The sequence below is a fragment of the Abramis brama genome (genome assembly GCF_963993115.1).
Source record: "Abramis brama genome assembly, chromosome: 5".
NCBI classification, from domain to species: Eukaryota; Metazoa; Chordata; class Actinopteri; order Cypriniformes; family Leuciscidae; genus Abramis; species Abramis brama.
The window spans coordinates 44975200-44996619 of NC_139967.1; the positions used below are offsets into that span (position 1 = coordinate 44975200).

The 21420-nt window shown below is 37.0% G+C and overlaps 3 protein-coding genes across 3 annotated transcripts in view; 1 reads left to right on the plus strand and 2 right to left on the minus strand.

The window, feature by feature from the left end:
• Window positions 1–1054, plus strand: part of LOC311083970 (uncharacterized protein) — a 22643-nt gene extending 21589 nt beyond the window's left edge. The window contains exon 19 of the mRNA XM_084115739.1: window positions 720–1054. Coding sequence (XP_083971865.1) covers window positions 720–770 — 51 coding nt within the window. The 3' untranslated portion in view covers window positions 771–1054. The remainder of the gene's footprint in view (window positions 1–719) is intronic.
• Window positions 806–11177, minus strand: tagln3a (transgelin 3a). The gene is made up of 5 exons (XM_084115758.1): window positions 11044–11177; window positions 10348–10558; window positions 8818–8992; window positions 5249–5351; window positions 806–3536 (listed from the first exon to the last, which is right to left on the minus strand). The coding sequence occupies exons 2-5, from the start codon at window positions 10525–10527 to the stop codon at window positions 3353–3355; spliced, it is 642 nt and encodes a 213-aa protein (XP_083971884.1). The 5' UTR covers window positions 10528–10558; window positions 11044–11177; the 3' UTR covers window positions 806–3352.
• A 391-nt stretch (window positions 11178–11568) lies between these two features.
• Window positions 11569–20988, minus strand: LOC311083982 (uncharacterized protein C3orf85-like). The gene is made up of 5 exons (XM_084115760.1): window positions 20887–20988; window positions 19510–19589; window positions 19254–19378; window positions 12509–12594; window positions 11569–12408 (listed from the first exon to the last, which is right to left on the minus strand). Exons 2-5 carry the CDS (start codon window positions 19553–19555, stop codon window positions 12333–12335), a joined length of 333 nt encoding a protein of 110 aa, XP_083971886.1. The 5' UTR covers window positions 19556–19589; window positions 20887–20988; the 3' UTR covers window positions 11569–12332.
• Between the last annotated feature and the right edge of the window lie 432 nt (window positions 20989–21420).

A 21420-nucleotide genomic window follows, 5' to 3' on the forward strand; every position in this document is an offset into this window, starting at 1 on the left:
CACAAAAAATAAATTGTCAATATGCGCGTCTTGGTGAGTATCCTATAGCAGACATAGTTGGTTATGTCTCAAGTGGAGGTAAACAGTCGAGAAAGACAAGGCATATGAACAGTATCAGTGTATTATGTCTTAAAGTGACTGCAGCCTAATATTCCGGCTGTCTGTGTTTTTAATGTTAATCACATGACAAAAAACAGGGAAATCATTCACTGCTCTTGACTGAATAGCTTTTGTAACTTTAATAATGATAAATCTTTTATACATTGAAGATTATATGCAATCTTGTTTTACACTTGATCACTTTATTCAGTTTCTATACCTGAAAACTACTGTTAGATACCTGAAAAGCACTGTTTATTTTATTAGTGTCTTTGCTCTATTGTAATAATTTGTGCTGTTGCTTGTAGTTTTGATTATTTGTTCTTTATTTTTATATTTTTATATTTTTTGCATAGCATATACCGAACCGTACCGAAACTTGTGACCGTAAAATAGTGATTTAAACACCGAATCGTGATTAATCTGAACCATTACACCTCTAATAATATACAGTTTGCTCTACCTCGGAAATTACTTTCCCAAGTGAAACACCATTTAATAGCCATTTTTCCTTTTTCACTCTGTAATACATCAGATTATAGAAGTAAGATGGGTTTCACGTTGCTATACCTCTTTTGCTGGTTGTGTGGATGAACTCACATTTTCGCTTTGATTTTCAGCTCAAACATGCCGACGCAGTGGAACCGGCAGACGGACACCCAGATGGTTGAAGAAAAGGGTGGACATGAAAAGACAGAGACATTGTACTTTTGAATCATTGTTTTTTTAATTTGTTTGCATTCCAGTGAGTTTCCACATTCTTTCTGTTCAAATGTTTTGTTTCTGAAAGCGCTTCAAGAGTGACTGTGTGTGAGAGAGAAATGCGTGTGGATAAAATTGTGAAGTCATTGTAATGATTTGGATGTGCATTAGTAAATAGAATGAAAAATGTATATCAGCTGACGTAGAGTGTTACACTAAGCTCTTGAAATAAACTCAAGTTTGTTTACCGTCAGGTATGTTTACTCTCACCTGTATCATTTCCACCTTGATAAGAGCAGGTTACCTTTAGCTATGCAAGCCTCTCTGGTGGTCATGATCTGTAATACTGTGTGTGCGTGTGTGGTCAAGTGCATGTGTGTGTGTGTGACTGTGTGTGCGCACAATAACACTGATCAACATCTAAAATAGATAAACCTCACAGCATTGGCTCTGATTAATTTGTAAAGAAATTAGTCTTGACATCATTTATGAATGTGTGTACAATTTTCCATCAGTTTAAAAAATGTTACAAATGTATCTTACCACAAACCAATACATTATTCCTTGTGACTTTTGTCTGTGAAGGTCAAAATGAAATGAGAGTGCAATGATTTGTACAAATAGTGGCACATTTGTGAATAGTTATCTTTTGTGTAAATGTATTGTAATTTGTGCCGACAACCAAAGGAAGATGTTCCGATTCAAACACAAAATGATCTTGCACAGACAACACAAATAACTACTAATGAACGGCAAGCTACAGTTGCAACATTTTGATAGATATTTGTGCACACGTTGAAAAGTTTAGACTAATTTCCTCCTCTGTCTAGTCCTCTCTTTTCAATACAATCAAACCCTGTTGAGTCAAAATAGCTACGTTTACATGCAACCAAATGATCCGTTAGTAATCAGATTGATGGCTCAGTCGGATTGAAAAGGATTCATATAAACACCACAATTGATCCGACTGCTCAATCTGAAAACTTTGGTCTGTAAAAATTACTGTAGTTCAGTAACTCGTTACTGTAAATTTGGTCGGATTGAAAGGAATAATGCAGACCTGAAGTAATCCGATCGGGGGGGGGAAAAATAAGCATGTAAATGCTTGAATCTTACTGTTTTCTCAATCTGATAAAAAAATTGCTATTTATTGTTTATATTGTTTTATATACAATATAAACAATACATTTAATAGCATTTTTTAATCACAATTATATTGTTGTATTGCTATTAAATTATTATTATATTTGTTATACGTTTATGACTTCGGAACACATGTAATGCACATGTAAATTAATATGTAAATCAGATTGCAAAGTTTTAAGTTCACATAAATAGCTTTTAGAAGCTGAAATCGGATTGGATTCATACGGTTAACAAAATTCGTGCATGTAAACATACCTAATGAAAAAACGACTACATTTCATTACATTTAAAACATCAACTAAAACAAATACATTTACCAAATAAATAAATAAATAATGAAAAACAGTCAGAAGTGTGATGTAAGTGTAAATTCAATTTAAGACTATACATTTTTTCAGTGGATTTAAAATCAAACCACGAAAATAAAAACAAGAAACATTGAACTAAATAGCCAAACATCTTGAACTATTTCAATCATGACAATTGGAAAGTTTTTTGATTGTCAAAGGTTCTGTATATAGATAAAACATGACGCTCCACAAAAAAATAATGGTGTAATCAGTAATACAATCTTAGCATCATAAGCACATTTACTTTACATGCACGTTAGTTAATGCATAAAATTAACAACATTTTGAAAACAGATTTCATAAACCACAATTTTTGTATCAATTTGACGTGATATTGACTCTTCAGAACACTTTTTCTTTTCTCGCATCACTGGAATGTATAGCATCAGTTCTGTACAGTGCCATCAGAAAAATTATGCACAACAATAACATTTTGGGCGTGTTCTGGTAGCAGGAACAGTAACCTTTGTAGTTAGATGGTATACATCAATAATAGTGTACATTTGACAGCAATAGCACAGCATCACCTCGACCAAATACATTTATATCTTGAGCACAGTTTATCTTGACACACACATACATATGGCTTTAAGTTAAAAATAGACTTTTCTTTTGAATGTTCCTATTGCACAGCATGCATGATTCCCAGGACACTATACCATGAGTGCACTTTTAAGTTGCTTTGGGTAAAAGCATCAGCCAAATATGCATTTGTAAAAGGACGTTAGATCTTCAAGAGGTACCAGATTGTCAGCTTACAGTTTATAAAGGGCTACACGTTTAATAGTTGAGTATTTAATATAGTTGATACTAATATTCAATTTATTTTGCACATATTGGACATAAAATCTGGAGCTTGCCTGAGAAACAATAACAGACGGCACTGGTGCATTGTGGGTGAACTGAGGGACAACACTCTAATGTGTGTAATACTAGGACTGGTTTAAGCGCAACTTTAGTTCACTGTATATCTATACACATGTACACATTCCTCCTACAACTGGAGCGCTATTTTCGGCTCCAGTCGAGATTTTAAATATCAAACGGGTTAGTGTTTAGGGATTGCTCTGATCTCCATTGTGTCGAGGAGAGTCGTACCGCATGATTTGCCGCGGGGTGCCGTACCCTGACATGCCAGCTTGAGATGCTCCACGATTGCTTCCCATCTGCATCCCGATAAGACTCCGGCCTTGACGCAGCTGCTCCTCTGAAAACTCCCGCTTGTGGCCCTTGGTTTTCCTAAAACACAATTCAAAATATTTAAATGCAGAAAATGAGTTCTTAGCATGAGATGCTGTAGCTGTGTTTGATTTGATTAATCCAGAATTTTGACTACTGGCATAAAGTCTGGTCCGGTTTGCAGACAACGATGGCTAAGAAATTACAGGGAAACATCTGTGCTTTTGTTTGTAACACTGTAAACGCAAAAGAAAATGTTTGAATGTTTCAAAATGATGAACGTCACCAGTAATTATTCCTTCTTCATAGGTGCTCATTGGCCTTTTGTAATGTCACGATTGTAAGCATTAAACCATGGTGAATGTCCCACTGCTTATTATGTAATTTAAAAGAGGTCTTTGCAATCTAATAAAATCTTCTGCTCATGAAAGACGTAATAAAAAGGCTACAGAAGCCCAATTAGCCGCAACATAATAAAAAAATATGCTTTAGTTAATCATAACTATGACATAAAAACCTGAAATTATGAAACAATAAGTCATTATTACATAGCAGTTGACATTATGAAATTAAAGTCATTATTATGAGATAATAATGAGACTTTAAAGTCGTGAATGTCGTGAATAAAAAGTGATGACTAAAAGTCAATTATGAAAAAGTCAAAAGTAGGACATTCTAAGTCATAATTATGACACAAGTCCACACCGATCCATCTAAAAGTCACTATGAGATAAAAAGTTGATATTATGAAATAAAAATTCAATATTATGACATACTATATTATAATTATGAGATATAAAGGTTTTTTATATGCCATAGTGCTGCCCACAAGGCTATGGCTCTGAAACAAAAGCTTATTTTAACTTTAGTATATCATAAATTGGCACTTACAGTACCAATGATTATTTGAATTGAAAATAAGCGCTCCTTTCATTTTTAATACATCAGCAGTTCTTACAGAACGTCTCTCTAATTAGCTACATTACTTTATGCGCGATCGATTTAAAGCCAGCCGGACAGCCTCTGCACAGACTACACCAACCAGGCACAAATAAAACTATCTGACTGACTGATTCATCTGAATTTAGATTCCATTTGTTTGCACACTGTTGGCAATTCTGCAAGCTCTTAAAGGGATGGATCGGAGTAAAATCAACCTGGGGTCCTTTGCACCATGACCTCGAGCCAAACACCCCCCAGAAGCCTTTTTCCCTTGGTTGAACATTATTAAAGTTAGAGATATCAGCCAGATATCAGCTGCTTAGTGCAGGCGCTAATGGATGTATCTCGTAAATCACGCCACTAATAATGCTTAGTTGCCCCTATTTGTCATTATTAGTGGGGTAATATTTTACGAGATACATCCTTGGATCCATTAGCGCCTGCACTAAGCAGCTGATATCCGGCTGATCTCTCTAAATAAGCTCTAACTTTAATAATGTTCAACCAAGGGAATAAAGGCTTCTGGGGGGTGTTTGGCTCGAGGTCATGGTGCAAAGGACCCCAGGTTGAAATTACTCTGAACCATCCCTTTAAGTGATAAATGGATAAATTCTGATTAGATCAACTTTCGCTTTGTACACTGATAAAGCTTCAAAAAACAGAATCAAGAAAGTGATTGGAAATACATTGGCAAATAAAGATAAATGAGAATGAAAACGTTTTACATCAGCAGAGAAGGCTTTGCTGGCCCTGATCGTTTGCCCACTGGGGTCTCAGTCCATCCCTGGGCAGAGTGCAAATGAGTAACACCCTTTCTCTGTCCAGCTCACCTGTGAAACCAGTCTTTGTCCCCGCGGTAATGTCCATCATCCTTTGTGAGAGCTTCACTTCCCAGAGCCGTCAGTGTCCTCTGGACCGCAGCCATGTCCTTTCCTTTAAAACAGACCGAAAGGCTTATGAACACGATTTCGGTGACAACGCCTGGCAGAGGCATCTTGTAATTTCCTTTATACACCATGTTAATGACAGCAGAATCTGATTTCACAGAGTGCAACATGTTCCTAGATCGACATCTTTGTTGATCCTGGACCAACTTTCCAATCAACCAATCAGATTTGAGGGACAGGTTTACAGTTTATGTGAAGTTTAGGCTTACAGCCAGGGTTATGTGCGTCTACATTAGTGTTATTCACTATCATTTTACTCTGATTTTAGGGGCAGCTTATTCCAGGATCAGCAAAATATGTTGACCCAGGAACACGTTTAACTCGGCTAAATCCTATGCCCATTTCCAGATAACATAAATGCTTCAAAACAGTACACATCACCTAGGAGGAGGTTAACAAACTTATCACTTAACAAGTTACTGTAAGTTTTTGTACCATACCTAAGTTATGTTTAATATAAAGGTTAATGTACAGTCAACTGATCATCACAAAATAAACCCTGACAGGGTGATCTTGATCTCAGTGCAAAGCTGAGGTGTTAATTCATGATGATATAGTGGAAAATGTATTTAAAGGGGTCATGAACTGCATTGTTTTATTATTTTTTATTACACGGCTCTGTGGAATACTTGATTCTGATTGGTCAATAGCGCCATCCGGCGGTAAATTATTCCCAGATAACAACCGCTGAGAACAGAAACACAGGCTCATCCGGGTCACTGAAGTCAGCAGCGCTACACGCCTGCTAGGAACGTTTTTTCTTTGTGGAAGTTTTGCGTTTGGTGAGCTAATAAAATATTAAAACTCAGTCGAATCAATATTTTGTGTAGTAATTTAATTATACCATCCAGTATCGTGGACTCGCTCTCTTGTTTCATACAAACGCAGCTGCCGCCATTTTGTGACTATTGTTTTGTACACTGTTGGATTATGAGATACAAATAGGTATGATTTTAAAACAGTTTAATCTGAAATCAATATATCTTATCCCCATAATTATTTATGTGGCGACATGCTGTGTAATAAGTGATATGACTGTATACCGTATCTCTTAAATGTCTGTTTAGTTTGAACTTGCTGCGCTGTGACTGCTCTCCGTGGAAGCTTTGCGTTTAAAGACCTAATAAAATTGAATTATTAAAATCTCTAATTATTTAATTATGTGGCAAGTAGTCGTGTAATGAGAGGGATAATGTACATCTAGCCAGTGGTTCTCTCAAAATAACCCTTCAGGCGGATCAAGACCTCCGCTTCACGTCCTCATCATCCTGTCGGGGGTTATTTTGAGAGAAATTCAGTGTAAACGCCCACTGCTGTGATTGGCTGTGAGACTTCAGTGTAAACGCCCACTGCTGTGATTGGCTGTGAGACTTCAGTGTAAACGCCCACTGCTGTGATTGGCTGTGAGACTTCAGTGTAAACGCCCACTGCGGTGATTGGCTGTGAGACTTCAGTGTAAACGCCCACTGCTGTGATTGGCTGTGAGACTTCAGTGTAAACACCCACTGCGGTGATTGGCTAACAGCTTTACATATGAAATAGCTAGTATTACATATGTAACTCTCTTGAAAACTTTTAGCACGTTTTTACTATTACAGCTCTCAATGTTAACTACTCGTGAAAAGTGATAATTATAGCATTACAATTAGATCCATGGCATTATATTTAGATCGTGGCAGCGATCTCGTCATTGCAACTCGATTTCTGCACACTAACGAATGCTTTCATCATAACTAACAGTGCAAACACAATGTAAATAAGAGATTTGTTGATTATTCTGGACTCGCACGATTATTTTGGCGCAAGTCCAGAACTCAGTCACTGATAAACACGCACTGTTTGAGTTCCAGCTTTTGTGAACGGAGCGTTCTTTAATCGCTTTCTATACTGTATATAATTCAATCAGTTTAAATAACAGATTATTTACACCATACTAAGAGAAACAATGTGAAGTGTAGGGTAATGTTATTATTAGTAGTTATTACCAGTGGGCGGGGCCTAAGCTGATCTTCTTCTGCAGAGGCGGTCTTTCATTGCCTTATTGCGTCATTAAAGGGTAACTAAACCCTAAACCAACTTTTTTTAGTTAATGATCTCTAAGAATGGGGCTTTATTAGTGCTGTTCATTGATTCGAGTAACTTTTTTGACATTTGGGTATAAAATGTTTTAATTCTACAATATATGGTGTAAAAACGTCTGAGTGCTGCCCTCTTCAGGTTGAACGGTGGCTACTGCAGTTGAATTTTCCTATTGGATGTTTGCGGTGCTGCATGACGTAAGCGGTACTACGTGACGTCAGCAGGTTCCAGCTCACCACGCCCTCCCTTGGTACGAGCTACCACGCATAGTATTGCATCAGTTAGGATAGCTTCAAGTTAGCGTAGATTTATCTGTATTTAGTACAGTGGTCAGGAGGGTACGTAGGTGTAGTGTTGCTGGTTGCAACAGCACTGCTGGACTGCATAGCCTTCATTAGGCGCCAGTGGAGCTCAAGTGTGCAACCTGAATTTTACGTGGGATTGCTTCTCCAACGCAATAGAGGTGGAAATGGGCTTCTCCACACAGCTCACGCTGAAAAGCGACGCAGTGCCAAACTCTGCTACTCCTGCATGGACTCCATCACCGCAGCGCCGTCTTGATGTGAGTGATCATATATATAATCACAATTTGTGGTTAGACTAAAGTTAATCCTCTGGGGTCGACAAACGCGCCGGCGCATTTTGCTGGATTTTTTCCACATAGCAGCAAAATATGAATATGCCTACAAAGAGTGACATCAACTCGATAAAACTCATCAGATGCATGTACTTTACGTCGTCTTGCGACCCTGTGAGTCACTCTCCATTTTAGAGTCTGACAGCAGCGGGTCTCAGGTGCACGCCCCCCCGCTCAGCTCCGCCCTCGGTTCGTCCCCTCTATCTCCGCTGGGGTCTGCCCACTTTTCCAGCATTTTTCAAATATTGCCAGTGGGTGGAGTCAGGCTCTGACCAGGGGTTTAGTTACCCTTTAAAAGGCATATTCCAGGACGAGTCGTTCGCTGGGCCTGGCAACAATAAAAGCTGATTTTGAACTAACAAGGAAGTATAATATGATGACCTCGTCAAAATCTCAAGAAAAGTTTTATTTCTCAGTTCATGAGCCCTTTAAATGTAAATGTTACTTTATTCTACTGACTTTCTACAGTACATTTGGGGCGGTACATTTTTTAAATGTTTTTGAAAGAGGTCTCATTCTCACAGAAGCTGCATCAAAAATATAGCAAAAACATTAATATTGTGACACTTTAAAATCTAACATATTTGAATATATTTTAAAATATAAACTAATTGAACCATCAATACCAATAAAAAACTTTATTTTAAGTGTATATTCAAACAAACTGTTGTGTGCGAGAGAGTGTGTGTGTGTGTGTGTGTGTGCATACATATGTGTGTGTGTGTGTTTGTTTTACCTTCCCAAAGATCAACAGTTTGGAATATGTCTCCCCTGTTAACACCATATTCTTCAGCAGCCTGCAGGAACTGAGAAATCTTCTCCATTTGTTTAAAGACCATTTTAGTTTCTGTAATTTTCTTAATTGGTTCCTCACCGCTGGGGTATAGACTGTTGATGAGCCGGCAGAGAATCTGGGATGGGGTTAAGAGAGGGAAGGGAGAAAGGAGGAACATAATCATTTAGGTTCTGTCAGATTCTTAGTCTTAGTGATGACTAAAGCTTCTGATCACCCTCTCAGGGTTTATCCTGCAACCACTTCTGTCCTGATTTCTTCGAGGTGAGGGTCTATGGGCGGTAAATCTATGTGTTTTTTCAGATCTTTCGATCTAATGGATGAAATAAGATCACGCAATTTACATATGAACAGAAAAGGAGAATCTGGAAAAACATACGGAGAGCATCAGCTTTGGTTTCTGCTCTCTGACAGCCACAAGATGCCGAACACTGAGTGTGTGTTAGAAATCAGGAATGATGAGAGAACATTGTGATTGGTACGTTTTTCCTCTTCAAACCAAACTTGAGTCTCCAGCCGACAAAGTTTAAATCCCGTCTGGCTAGAGCTCTTCCCATAATGTTCACGCATTAGTTCAGTTTACGGAGAGTAGACGGTCTTCTGTGGCGGTTTGAACACATTGGACCACATGAGCGTTTACACTACGAAAGCAATCCGGTCTAATGTGTTTTCAACTACCTCTGGAAGTGTTCAAAAGTGGACAAGCTCAAAACGTTTTAGACTCCGTTTACACCTATATTTAGAGTCGTCCACTTGTGATCCGATCAACCACAACACATCTTAATGCCAGGTGTAAACAGGGCCAAATGTGCAAAAATAATCTTGAATTTATCAACACACGACAACGCTGGAAAAAATCTTTAAAAAAGAAAAGAAAAAAAAAAACATTATTTGAGAATGTTTAAAAGAATATACAATTTAAGTCTTTCTACTTCAAAATTTTACATTTATTCAATGTGTTACTTGCCATTTCTTTGTAATTATTTGTGAAATTTACTAGCAATTTGATTGAAAATTGTTTAAATTTTTAATAAAATTGATAATATTATTGTGCAAGGTGGTTATTATTCCAGTTGAGATTCACTCTTAAAAATAAAGATTCCAAAAGGGGGTTTTCACAGCAATGCATTAGAAGAACCATTTTGAGTTCCACAAAGAACCTTCAGCGAACAGTTCTTAAAATAACTTTTTTCTTGGTGTGAAGAACATTTTACTAATCTATTCTAAATAATCTTTTTCCACTATAGAACATTTTGTGCTTTTAGTTCTATGGTTGTTAAAGGTTCTTCATGGAACCATAGACGCCAATAAGGAACCTTTATTTTTAAGTGTGTATCTAATGACAAGTTTACATGTTGTGTTGTTTCAGGCTCCCCTTTTTAAAAATGAGTCGCTGACATTAATATAACCAAGGTTACTGGAATGTTCGATCTAGAGTTTAAGTTCCTTCCCCATTCCATTTCCAGCACATACTGTTCCACTCGTGAGCCATTTCTGGAAGTTCTGTTTGCCAGGTTCAGGTCGCTCCAAGTCGTCACCACACTGGATCAGGATCCATTCCACAAGCCGAGCCTCCAACTCCACATTATACTTCTGGTCAATCTTCTCTTGGACCTCACGGCTGAGCCCATAGCTTGGTCCCCTGTTTGCCATGGCATTAACACTGACCTGCAGTGGTGATAATCTGAAACACACACACACACACACACACACACATGTCTGAATAGACTTGATTTTATTTTCAAACACTATATGCCTATAGACTGTAAAATAGATTAGAGCATTGGCTACTGCTTACTCTGAGACTATAATCCTATTGACAAAGATTTTTGTCCGTGTTTAATTGGAACTAAATGGTCTAAATTGATCAATTTGATAACGCCATACAAAAAAACAGATTTTTTTTTTTTAATCTTCCATTGGTTTCCATGCAACACACGTCGAGTCACTCCGAAACATGAACGAGCAAAATCATCATATTATTTGCGCTGTACACTACAATCGACTACAATCTCAATTTGATCGAGATTATCAACAACAAACTGACCAAAACGCCAACTTGAGCCTGACGCACTCTAGTAAAAAATGACAGTATGCAACTGCGCATCACTAACAGATTGTGTAATGCAGTCTAATTTTCCGACAATGAAACATTGTGCATCTACTCACTATGATGGAGGCTGTTTGTTGTTTTCCTCGCCCGTGTAATGTCCGTCTGTTGGCACCATGGATGAGCACTCGAAGGGCCAGTGAAGGGGGAGGGAGGGAGGGAGGGACTGGAACCAGCTCAGCATCCGTCAAACCAGAGCATCACGCGTGCTCGCTGATGGAGAGAGGGTTGGCTAGGAGCTGGACAGTAAGTGTTACGTAAAACTCAAGGTTGCGCGCATCATTGGCTTGACATGTTGCAGTGTGTAAAACGCGTAAAGCAGCGAGCCAAAAAAGGCATTCGGAAGAATGGCATGTGCATATTAAAGCATCAGTGTGTGTACATGTAAAGCAGGCCATGAAGAACACGGTCTCTATGCTATATATGCAGTCGGGCATGATGCAATAATGGCACGCGTGAGATGATGTCATCTTTTCTTTACTGTAATAAAATCTATGCTCAAATGCAGAAATGTTTTACTCTTCTGAAATGCTGAACATTGGTAATATTTCTAAAGCAATTTTCAGTGAATACAACAAAGGTGTAAAATGCACAATTTATTGCTAGAAACTGCAAAAGCACTCTGTCTTTACATTCAACTGAATATATATAAAGTTAGCAAATAATACATCATGATAAACTTCTTTTTTTTTTTTGCATTAAAACATGGGTATGCTATTAGCCCAATAGAGTTAAGTAGGCTAAAAATATTTCGTGATGTCTGAAGAACTGCATAATTTAATAATTATAGCCTACCAGAATAAAAAAAAAAAAAAAAATTTTAAACAGTTTTAAATGTAGTATAGCATGTCACACCACGTTAGCTATACGGAAGGCTAAAAGTGCCACAATTTACTTAAAAATTAAGAAATCAACGACCAATTAAAAAAATTTAAATAAATAAATGTTCAAATTGAAGAAGAAAACCTGATTTATTTATTTACATTTTTATTTTTGAGAAAAAAGTTAATAAAATAATGAATTGCTAAATCATTTTTATTCAACTTTTTGCATTAAAACTACTTTTTTAAAATGTGTTTTCCAATTACTTTTCTTAATCTCAAAAATATTTAATAATTACTTAATAAACCAATAATTGATTTATTTTTATTTTATTTTAAAGTGGCTCTCCTAGTCCTCCATTCTGCATACTGTATAAAAAGCATTCCTGCAAACTAATTAATTGTAATCTCTGAGAGAACTCTATGCCAAAAATATTGGCTGCTGTCCTGCCCACATCCCTTAGATCAGCAAAGCAGCGTCAGCACTCTCCATTGACTTAATCAGTCAATGGGTTTGTCCATATCAATCACTGTTGGCCCGTGTGTGCATCCAGCTGTGCTCTTGCATTCCTCAGCATGTCCATGTAGAGCCTATTGTTCTCACTATGGAGAGAAAAAAAGGACTTTCATTTCTTTGTTGTTTTATTGCATTGTACAAATTTGTTTTCGCAGTCTTATCATTTAGAGTACTTGAGATACTCACTCAGCCAGAGAACGGTCAAATACCAGGTTTCCCATGTCCATATAGTATTGAGCATTTGCTCTCAAATCAGTCCAGTATTCATTTGCCTGCATTCCACATAGACATCATGTTCCAGAAATATTATTACTAATTAGCCTTCTTAATTTCACTAGAAACATTTTATTCATTCTATTCAATCTATTGCACCATACTTTAATTTGTTTTAATCACTTTCCTTGTCATTTCCTTGCCATTTTAAATACAGGCAAACTTTCTGACTGCTGATGTCTTAAAGGTGCAGTGAGCAATTTCTGCTTTAGAAAGTGGTTTGGACCAAGCAGCACAACACACTAGTAGCCAATCAGCAGCAGGGGGCGTGTCCAATTATGATAGGGGAGGAGAGAGAGTGAGCAAGACTGATAAAGAGACAAGGGTGCGTCCGAAATCGCATACATAGGTACTTATTTTGAATAAGTAATTACTTCACGACCACTAAAAAAGTATGTTTTACTACATTCGCCATGTTGTCCTTATCATGTCACATAGAGACTTTAAATGAGTCAACCCCACAAGATTACTGTTATAAACATGAACCTCGTCTGAAACGCAAAGGGGGAGGTGTTGCTGTAATTTATAGTAATATTTTCAAAACCACTAAGAAATCAAGTTTTAAATATACTTCTTTTGAAGTGTTGGTGCTTAATGTAAAAATTTATAGTGTAAACGATAAATCACGTTTGAGATTTGTGCTGGCTACTGTATACAGGCCACCAGGGCACCATAAAGACTTTATCAAAGAATTTGCGGACTTTCTATCAGAATTAATATTGACTGCAGATAAAGTACACTGTAAAAAATTTCTAACCCTCCCAAATCAAAAATTTCAAGTGACCGATAACATCTAAATTTTTCAATTGGCCCAAGTGAAATTCTTTTTGCAATAGTCTGTTAACATTGGCTCAATGAGAAATAATACGTCAGACTAATTGAAAAATTTAGATGTTATTGGTCACTTGAAATTTTTGACTTGGGGATGTAATTTTTTTTTACAGTGTACTAATTGTTGGTGATTTTAATATACACATAGATAATGAAAAAGATGCATTGGGATTGGCATTTAAAGACATTGTAAACTCAATTGGAGTTAGACAACATGTGTCAGGACAACATGTGTCTAATATTATCACATGGAATAGATGTTGATGCCATTGAAATTCTGCAGCAGAGCGATGACATCTCAGATCATTATCTAGTCTCGTGTAAATTACATTTAGCCAAGGCTGCAAAGCCGACTCCATGTTATAAATATGTTAGACCTTTCACTTCTGCCACTAAAGATTGCTTTATCAATAATCTTCCTAATCAGTTTCATCATCTCAGCATCCCGGATAGCTTAGAAGAACTTGATATTGCAACAGAAACTTTTAACTCTCTCTTTTCCAGCACTTTAGACACAATTGCTCCGTTGCGCTTAAAGAAGATTAAAGGAAATAGTCCAACGCTTGCTCTTTGCTGATTTGCTCTTATCATCCAATCGTGGTTGTATCTCTCTATTAGTGTTACTCGATCTTAGTGCTGCATTTGACACCATTGACCACAACATTCTTTTAAATAGACTAGAAAACTATGTTGGCATTAGTGGAATTGCACTAGCATGGTTTAAATCATACTTATCTGACCGTTCTCAGTTTGTAGCAGTAAATGAAGAGATGTCTCATCGATCACAAGTTCAGTATGGTGTCCCACAAGGCTCAGTACTAGGACCGTTGCTGTTCACTCTGTACATGCTACCATTAGGAGATATCATTAGGAAACATGGAATTAGCTTTCACTGTTATGCCGACGATACTCAGCTGTATATTTACCAATACGAAACTTACCAATTCACAAAATTAACGGAATGCATAGCTGATATAAAATATTGGATGACTCGTAATTTCCTACTTCTAAATTCTGAAAAAACAGAGATTCTAATTATTGGACAAAAAACTTCCTCACGTAATAACCTAGAATACTGTCTAACACTTGATGGCTGCTCTGTTAAGTCTTCGTCGTCGGTTAGGAACCTGGGTGTGCTCTTTGATACCAATCTTTCATTTGAAAGTCACGTGTCTAGCATCTGTAAAACCGCATTTTTCCATCTTAAAAATATATCTAAATTACGCCATATGCTCTCAATGACAAATGCGGAACAGTTAGTTCATGCGTTCATGACATCAAGGCTAGATTATTATAATGCTCTACTGGGAGGTTGCCCTGCACGCTTAATAAACAAACTACAGCTGGTCCAAAACGCAGCAGCTCGAGTTCTTACCAGAACCAGGAAGTATGACCATATTAGCCCTGTTCTGTCAACACTGCATTGGCTCCCTATTAAGCATCGTATAAATTTTAAAATATTGCTGATTACTTACAAAGCACTAAATGGTTTAGCTCCGCAGTACTTGAGTGAGCTTTTAACGCATTATAGTCCTTCACGTCTATTGCGATCTCAAAATTCCGGCCAGTTGATAATACCTAGAATATCAAAATCGACTGCTGGCGGTAGATCCTTCTCCTATTTAGCACCAAAACTTTGGAACAGTCTTCCTAACATTGTCCGGGAAGCAGACACACTCTGTCAGTTCAAAGCCAGATTAAAGACACATCTCTTTGACCTAGCATTCACATAACACATTATAGACTTCTATAATTCAATGTTAGGCTGCATAGATTAGGTCAGCGGGAACCAGGAACACTTCCCATAAATACTGATGTACTCGTTACATCATAAGAAGAGTGGCATCTACGCTAATTTTAGTGTCTTTGTTTATCCCAAGGTTTTCCCGCAGCCTGCCGGATCCAGGCCGTATCCAGATCTGACGAGCTCGATGGTGTTTTAAGCCCCCAATGGCTCCTTAGAGGCAGCTAACCCTACCCTACCCTCAACCTTAAACCTACCCATTCCCTCGCTTCCTGGAAGGCGCCGTTGGGGGCTTAAAACACCAAACACCATCTGACGAAGGACCCTCGCCTGGACCCGATGTCAACGCAGTGCTGAAGTGCCAACTAGTCTCTCCCTATGGAGGATCCCTTTACCACTCTACAGATAAAGCGTTTTCGGGAAATTTGTTTTGCGTACCTATCCCGAAGTGATAAAATAAAATAAAATTCTGTATCAAAATTTATAAGGAAAGACCAGTACTTTGTTTAGGCTTGGCTTGAAGAGAATTCCAAACCTGCGCACATATATTCAAACACACATAACTATAGAACCAATTCTTAATGCGCATGTGAACGCCATCAGCGTTTATCACAGGTTCGCGTTTAAAGTCAGTGTAGAGAGAATGGTGTCGTCTTGGCGGCCCCTAATTTAATAACAAATGATCGTTGCGACGGAAGCGAATCAATCAAAACTAACCTTAGCTGGAAAATAACTTTATTAAAGAACTGCTATAAAGCCAAAACAATCTCTGTAACCTTAAATTATACGTTTATCTCTGTAACGCTGCTTTGAAACAATCTACATTGTTAAAAGCGCTATATAAATGAAGATGACTTGACTTGACTTGACTTGACATGTGACCTCCCAGCGTTACTTGCGTCGCCTCACTGCCATTCATAAATCCTCTCCCGTGGCATCATGGGATAGTAAAGTGTCCATCATATGCACACTTCAAAATCTCGCCGGAAGTACTAGGTCATCCATGTACTTTTTCCCTACTCTTTTATGAGTACTGTGACATATTTCCTTTGTCACATACTGTTTTTCGCCTACTATACAGTAGGGAAGTATGCGATTTCAGACATTGCATGTTAATTTAGTTTGGAGGCACAGCAATGATCAACAGTGTTTCTCAAAAATTACTTACTGCACCTTATTTAACTAAATAATGACTGTATAAAGAGATTCTTAATTCAAACATTCAGGATAAATATAAAACAAAAAGGTTTATAACCTCAAAATAGAACAAATAGTCAGGTTCATTATATTCAGATTTGAACCTTTGTGGGAATTTTTGGGGGATTTGCTAAACTATACATTTTTGGAAAGGTTATTGTATAAGGAGTCAGAACATATATATTTGCATTTGCTCAGATGTCTATATGGCGGCCATATTGGAGTTTAAAAAATGGCCGTGGTAAAATTTAAAATTGTATTATCTCTGGAATAATAAACTGGAATGTTGATTTTTACTGCTAAAACCCATACTGTAAGGGTCAAGGAATCCAATGGTGCTAATTACACTTTACCATATTAACCCTTTGATGCATGAGTAGGTAAAAAAAAAAAGACCCCATGTGGTTGTTTTCTTGCAATATATTTGTAATGAAAAGTTATCATTTCATATTCCAGCTGTTCTTCAAAAAATAAAGATTTTTTTATATCACTCATTAAAACATTTCATATTTATTGTGGGAATGATTACAAAGACATGCACATTGCAAACCTACTAGTATGGGTGCTGAGAGTGATCCACACACAAAGTAGTTCCTGTTGAAAGATTTTATTTGTCGTGATGTTTCGAGCAAATGCCTCTTCCTCAGACTTGCTATATCAGAAGTGTCATCCCTTAAGAACATTCTTTTACAGAGCATCTAACACATGTATAGTAAGTATTATCTTCATTTTACCTCAGAAAATATGTTATACATTTCAACAACATATTTATACATATATGACTACAGCTAACTAAGCTAGCTAATATTACTGTACAGTGTGTGTCATATATGACTTCTGATATACTGGGATAGTTGTTGTGGAACACACAACATATATTAGCTGTGTCATCCCTCAAGAACATTGTTTTACAGAGCATCTGGTACATGTATAGTAAGTAGCCTATTATCTTAATTTTTACCTCAGAATGTTATATTTCAGCAACATGTACATTTATTACTGCTGCTAACAGGTCGCTAACATTACTGTATAGTATGTGTCAGTGTCATAAATGATGATTGTTTGAAAGAGGGTTTTTTTTCCCTACAAATTAGCCTACGTTATAGTTAGCTAACATTAGGCTACTGTATGTAGCCTACATTCATAATTATTATGTCGAGAGCATGTGTTATCATGCATCATCAAATTACCCTTTGTAGTTAGATAACAACACTAGCTAGCTTGATAATATTTTATGTCTTTGCAGGTGCCAAGCATGAGTGACAAGTCACAAGGTAAAGAAGGGGTATGTTAAGCTGAGGAGTCCATTAACTGGAAGCAGTGCATTTTATGCCAGTCTGATGATAAAAAGAAAGGAGTCCTGGTCCAACACCCTAGATTAGAGTCCTATGGGCTCATTCTTCAGGTAGTTCAAGAGAGGGCCAGTTTGAATGATGGGGACTATGTCCAAGTACAAAGGCAACTGCAGAACTGCACACCAGAAACAATGTGCACAGAGAACGCAGTCTGACATCGCTCCTGTCACTCAAGTGCAACTAATAAGGTTGAAATACAACATGCAAGAGACCGCAATGCACATGCTTTAGCTACAGGACACTACACTGCCAAAAAGCGTGGACAGAAAAGAAGAAGCACAGAAACGGCTGAGCCAGACCCCTCAACGTCTGGTTCTTCATTGCCATTCACACGATCCCATACAAATCCACTGGATAAGTGATGGCATCTCCTCTGCAAACATAGGGCAGAAAGTGACAAGCTCCCTCCAACACTTGGAGCTCTGAAGCAGCACATCTTGAGAGTCCATGTCCAAACAAGAGTATGGGCACAGGCAGCCATTGCTCTGCAGGATCCACAGCTGGATCCTCTACAAAACAGATACTGCAAACACTCGGATGGCATGCTCAAACCAGTGACCACAGAGGTCCTCCCAGCCCCAAAGGCCATCCTTGAGTTCAATGCAAGTGTAAATCTGACTGCTCTTCTGGGAGCTGCTCCTGCAGAGCTAAGGACTTAGCCTGTACTGACATGTGTCAGTGCAGCAGCCAGTGCCAGAACGATGACGATTCCCAAGCCGTGATGTATGAAAGCGATGATGATAAGATGATGTATAGAAACTGTCTAATTAAAAAGGTTGCTTAATCATACTGTGGTCTAAATGTGCATGTCGATAGTTCCAGAACATCCACGTTTTACATGAGTTAATTTTTAACTCTTCAATAAAAGGAACTCTAACCAACGGCTTGTGATGTGTAATTTTTTATCCATATTGTGGATGTATTTCAATGGGATGGTAAAAAAATATGGTTTTTGAGGAACATGGAATATTAAATGCGAACAACTTTTCATTACAATGATATTGCAAGAAAACAACCACACCAGGTCATTTTTGACCCACTTATGCATCTATGGATTAATGTGGTAAAGTCTTGTAGCTTTGTAACTAGCACCATTGGATTCCCTGACCCTGAAAATGGGGCTTTAGCAGTTAAAATAAAATCAACATTCCAGCTTATTCAGAAGCCGAGATATTACAAATTAAAGTTTTACGGCGGGCATTTAAAAAAAATTAAATATGGCTGCCACATAGACATCTGGGCAAATGCAAACATTGATTTTCTGACTCCTTATATAATAACCTTTCCAAAAATGTATAGTTTAGCAAATCCCCCCAAAATTCCCCAAAAATTATATAGTGAACCTAACTAAAATAGAACCGTTTTGCAGGTAAATGGTGCTGTAGCTTAGAGGTTCCAAATAAGAAGTTATAAATGTATTTTGGTTCAGTTTCACTTCTACATTCAAACATTATAATCAGCTGAACAATGTCTGCAGCTTTCACTAAACAAATCAAATGTGAGGCTGTGGATAGATCGCTATAGTGTTCACCTGCTCTTGTATGGTGTAACCCCATTGGTTCTGAGAATAACTGGGATCCCAGTAGTCAGACTGTCTCTTTACACGTAAAAATGTTGTGGCCTGCTCCCCCTTCACAAATGGAGCGGTGAACACACCTATGTGTAAGACTCTATTAGTCATTTGTTGACTTTACAAGTCAAATACAGTTCCTATTTACATGCACACAATTCATGAATAGTTCTTTGCTACACATGCAGGCACAATTAAAGTGCATTGATTAACTCACCACTTATGAGAGTCATCAGAATCACTATATGCTTCATACTTTTCATCTGTGCACAAGCAGGGAAAATGTCTCTGTGCTCTCTAAATAAAAAAATATAAATATAAAATATAATAAATATATCTACTCTGAATGAAAAAAAAAGCATGAACCTAATTTGGTAACATTTACAATAAAGTTACATTAGTTAACGTTAGTTAATGCATTAACTAACAATGAGTGTTGCATTTGTTACAGTATTTACTATTTATTACCATTTGTTAATAAATGTAACTGTTCATTGTTGGTTCATATTAGCCCAGAAACATTAAATACTATTAACATATGCAACTTTTTGATTTTAATAATGTATTAGTAAATGTTGAAATTAACATTAACTAAGATTTATACATGCTTTTATACAGGCCTATAGAAAAATTGACATCTTCACTCTTTATTCAAATATTATTAAAATGATTTTGTAAGCATATTTGTAGTTGTGCTTTGAGTCAGTTTTATTTGTTATAATAATGCAATGAAACGCCAGATTGTGCGGACATAATTCTTGGTCACAATGGCAAGGAGTCATACAATGATGAAATTATGAACATGCAAAAACAAGAGATAGCCAAAGAAATATTAATAACTGATTATGTAGTGAGTCTATGCTTTTTCCTGTGAGCTTTTTGCTTTTCTATGCATATTTTTTGTATAGTAAAAATAAACCTGTAGCTGCAGTTTGCCAAATAATTTTGTCCATTTAATACCTTAACCAAGTTTAGTGTTTTGTTCTTCTCTCATATTTAAATAAAACAATTTTTAAATGGAATATTTTCCTTTTGGTAATCACACTTGTATAGGGTTATTGAAGAACGGAGATCATCTTGACCACTACGGTAGTTAACTAATGTTAACAAAGGAAACCTTATTGTAAAGTGTTACCCCTAATTTTGTCTAAAATATTAAATTAGCTCAACACTACGCTGTACTCTATACACTATAGCTGTATACTAATAAAGTGCTTTCAAACAAAGTAATTATCAAATGTAAAGTAAACATCAAACAAAAACAAAAAAAGTCTGGCAAGAACATAAGCAACTTTGGCCTCAACTATTACAAGTCGCACCTTAATGGAAAAAAAAAAAATCTTGTGAAAGCTTGTGGCTTTCAGCTGCTAAATAAATGAAAACGTCAAAAAATGACCTGTGCTGCGTTTCTCAAAAGTAAGTCGATTGTAGAGCCATTGGCACCAAGCTCACAATGCTTCTGAGAAACGCAGCTCAGATTTCTTACAGTATGTGCCTCACAAACTGTATTAAGGCAACTCAAAATGACCTATGCTATCACTTTTTACACAAGGTTTGCTGAAACTCGAGTTTAGAGTATTGCTGTGAGTTTTACCTGTACAGAAGTCTCCAGAGCGCGGATCACGAGACGCAGCTGCTAGAATTTGGAGCTGTGGTGTGAGAGGGAACAGGAGACTCTTTCACAACAGATCTGAACACACAACTCTGTGGGAACCATGACCAATCAAATAACTATATTGACCTAGAACGGCAATAACATTCACATGAGCAAATATATCAGCTTAACACAAATATACACTACTAAAAAGTTTTGAATAAATAAGATGTTTAACATGTTTTTGAAAGAAGTTTCTTGTGTTTGCCAATGCTGCATTTATTTGATGAAAAATACAATAATATCGTGAAACATTTAAAATAAACATTTTCTGTTTGAATACGTTTTAAAATGTAGGCTAATGCAAACCTGAATTTTCAGCATCATTACTCCAGTCTTTAGTGTCACATGATCCTTCGGAAGTCATTCTAATATGCTGATTTTCTGATCAAATTTTACCATTTATTATTAGCACTCAGATATTAATAATGGTTCTTATATTGATCATTGTTGATCATTATTTGCTGCTTAATA

Bases quoted from the DNA above. Each gene is read 5' to 3' on its own strand.
- tagln3a (XM_084115758.1), bottom strand. From the start codon at position 10,527: ATGGCAAACAGGGGACCAAGCTATGGGCTCAGCCGTGAGGTCCAAGAG. The intron at 8,993-10,347 runs GTATGTGCTGGA...ACCCCATCCCAG, and splicing joins AATGGCTCACGAGTGGAACA to ATTCTCTGCCGGCTCATCAA. The intron at 5,352-8,817 runs GTAAAACAAACA...TCTGTTTTAAAG, and splicing joins AACTGTTGATCTTTGGGAAG to GAAAGGACATGGCTGCGGTC.
- LOC311083982 (XM_084115760.1), bottom strand. From the start codon at position 19,555: ATGAAAAGTATGAAGCATATAGTGATTCTGATGACTCTCATAAGTG. The intron at 19,379-19,509 runs GTGAGTTAATCA...TCTTACACATAG, and splicing joins TCTGATGACTCTCATAAGTG to GTGTGTTCACCGCTCCATTT. The intron at 12,409-12,508 runs GTGAGTATCTCA...TTCTCTCCATAG, and splicing joins TTTGACCGTTCTCTGGCTGA to TGAGAACAATAGGCTCTACA.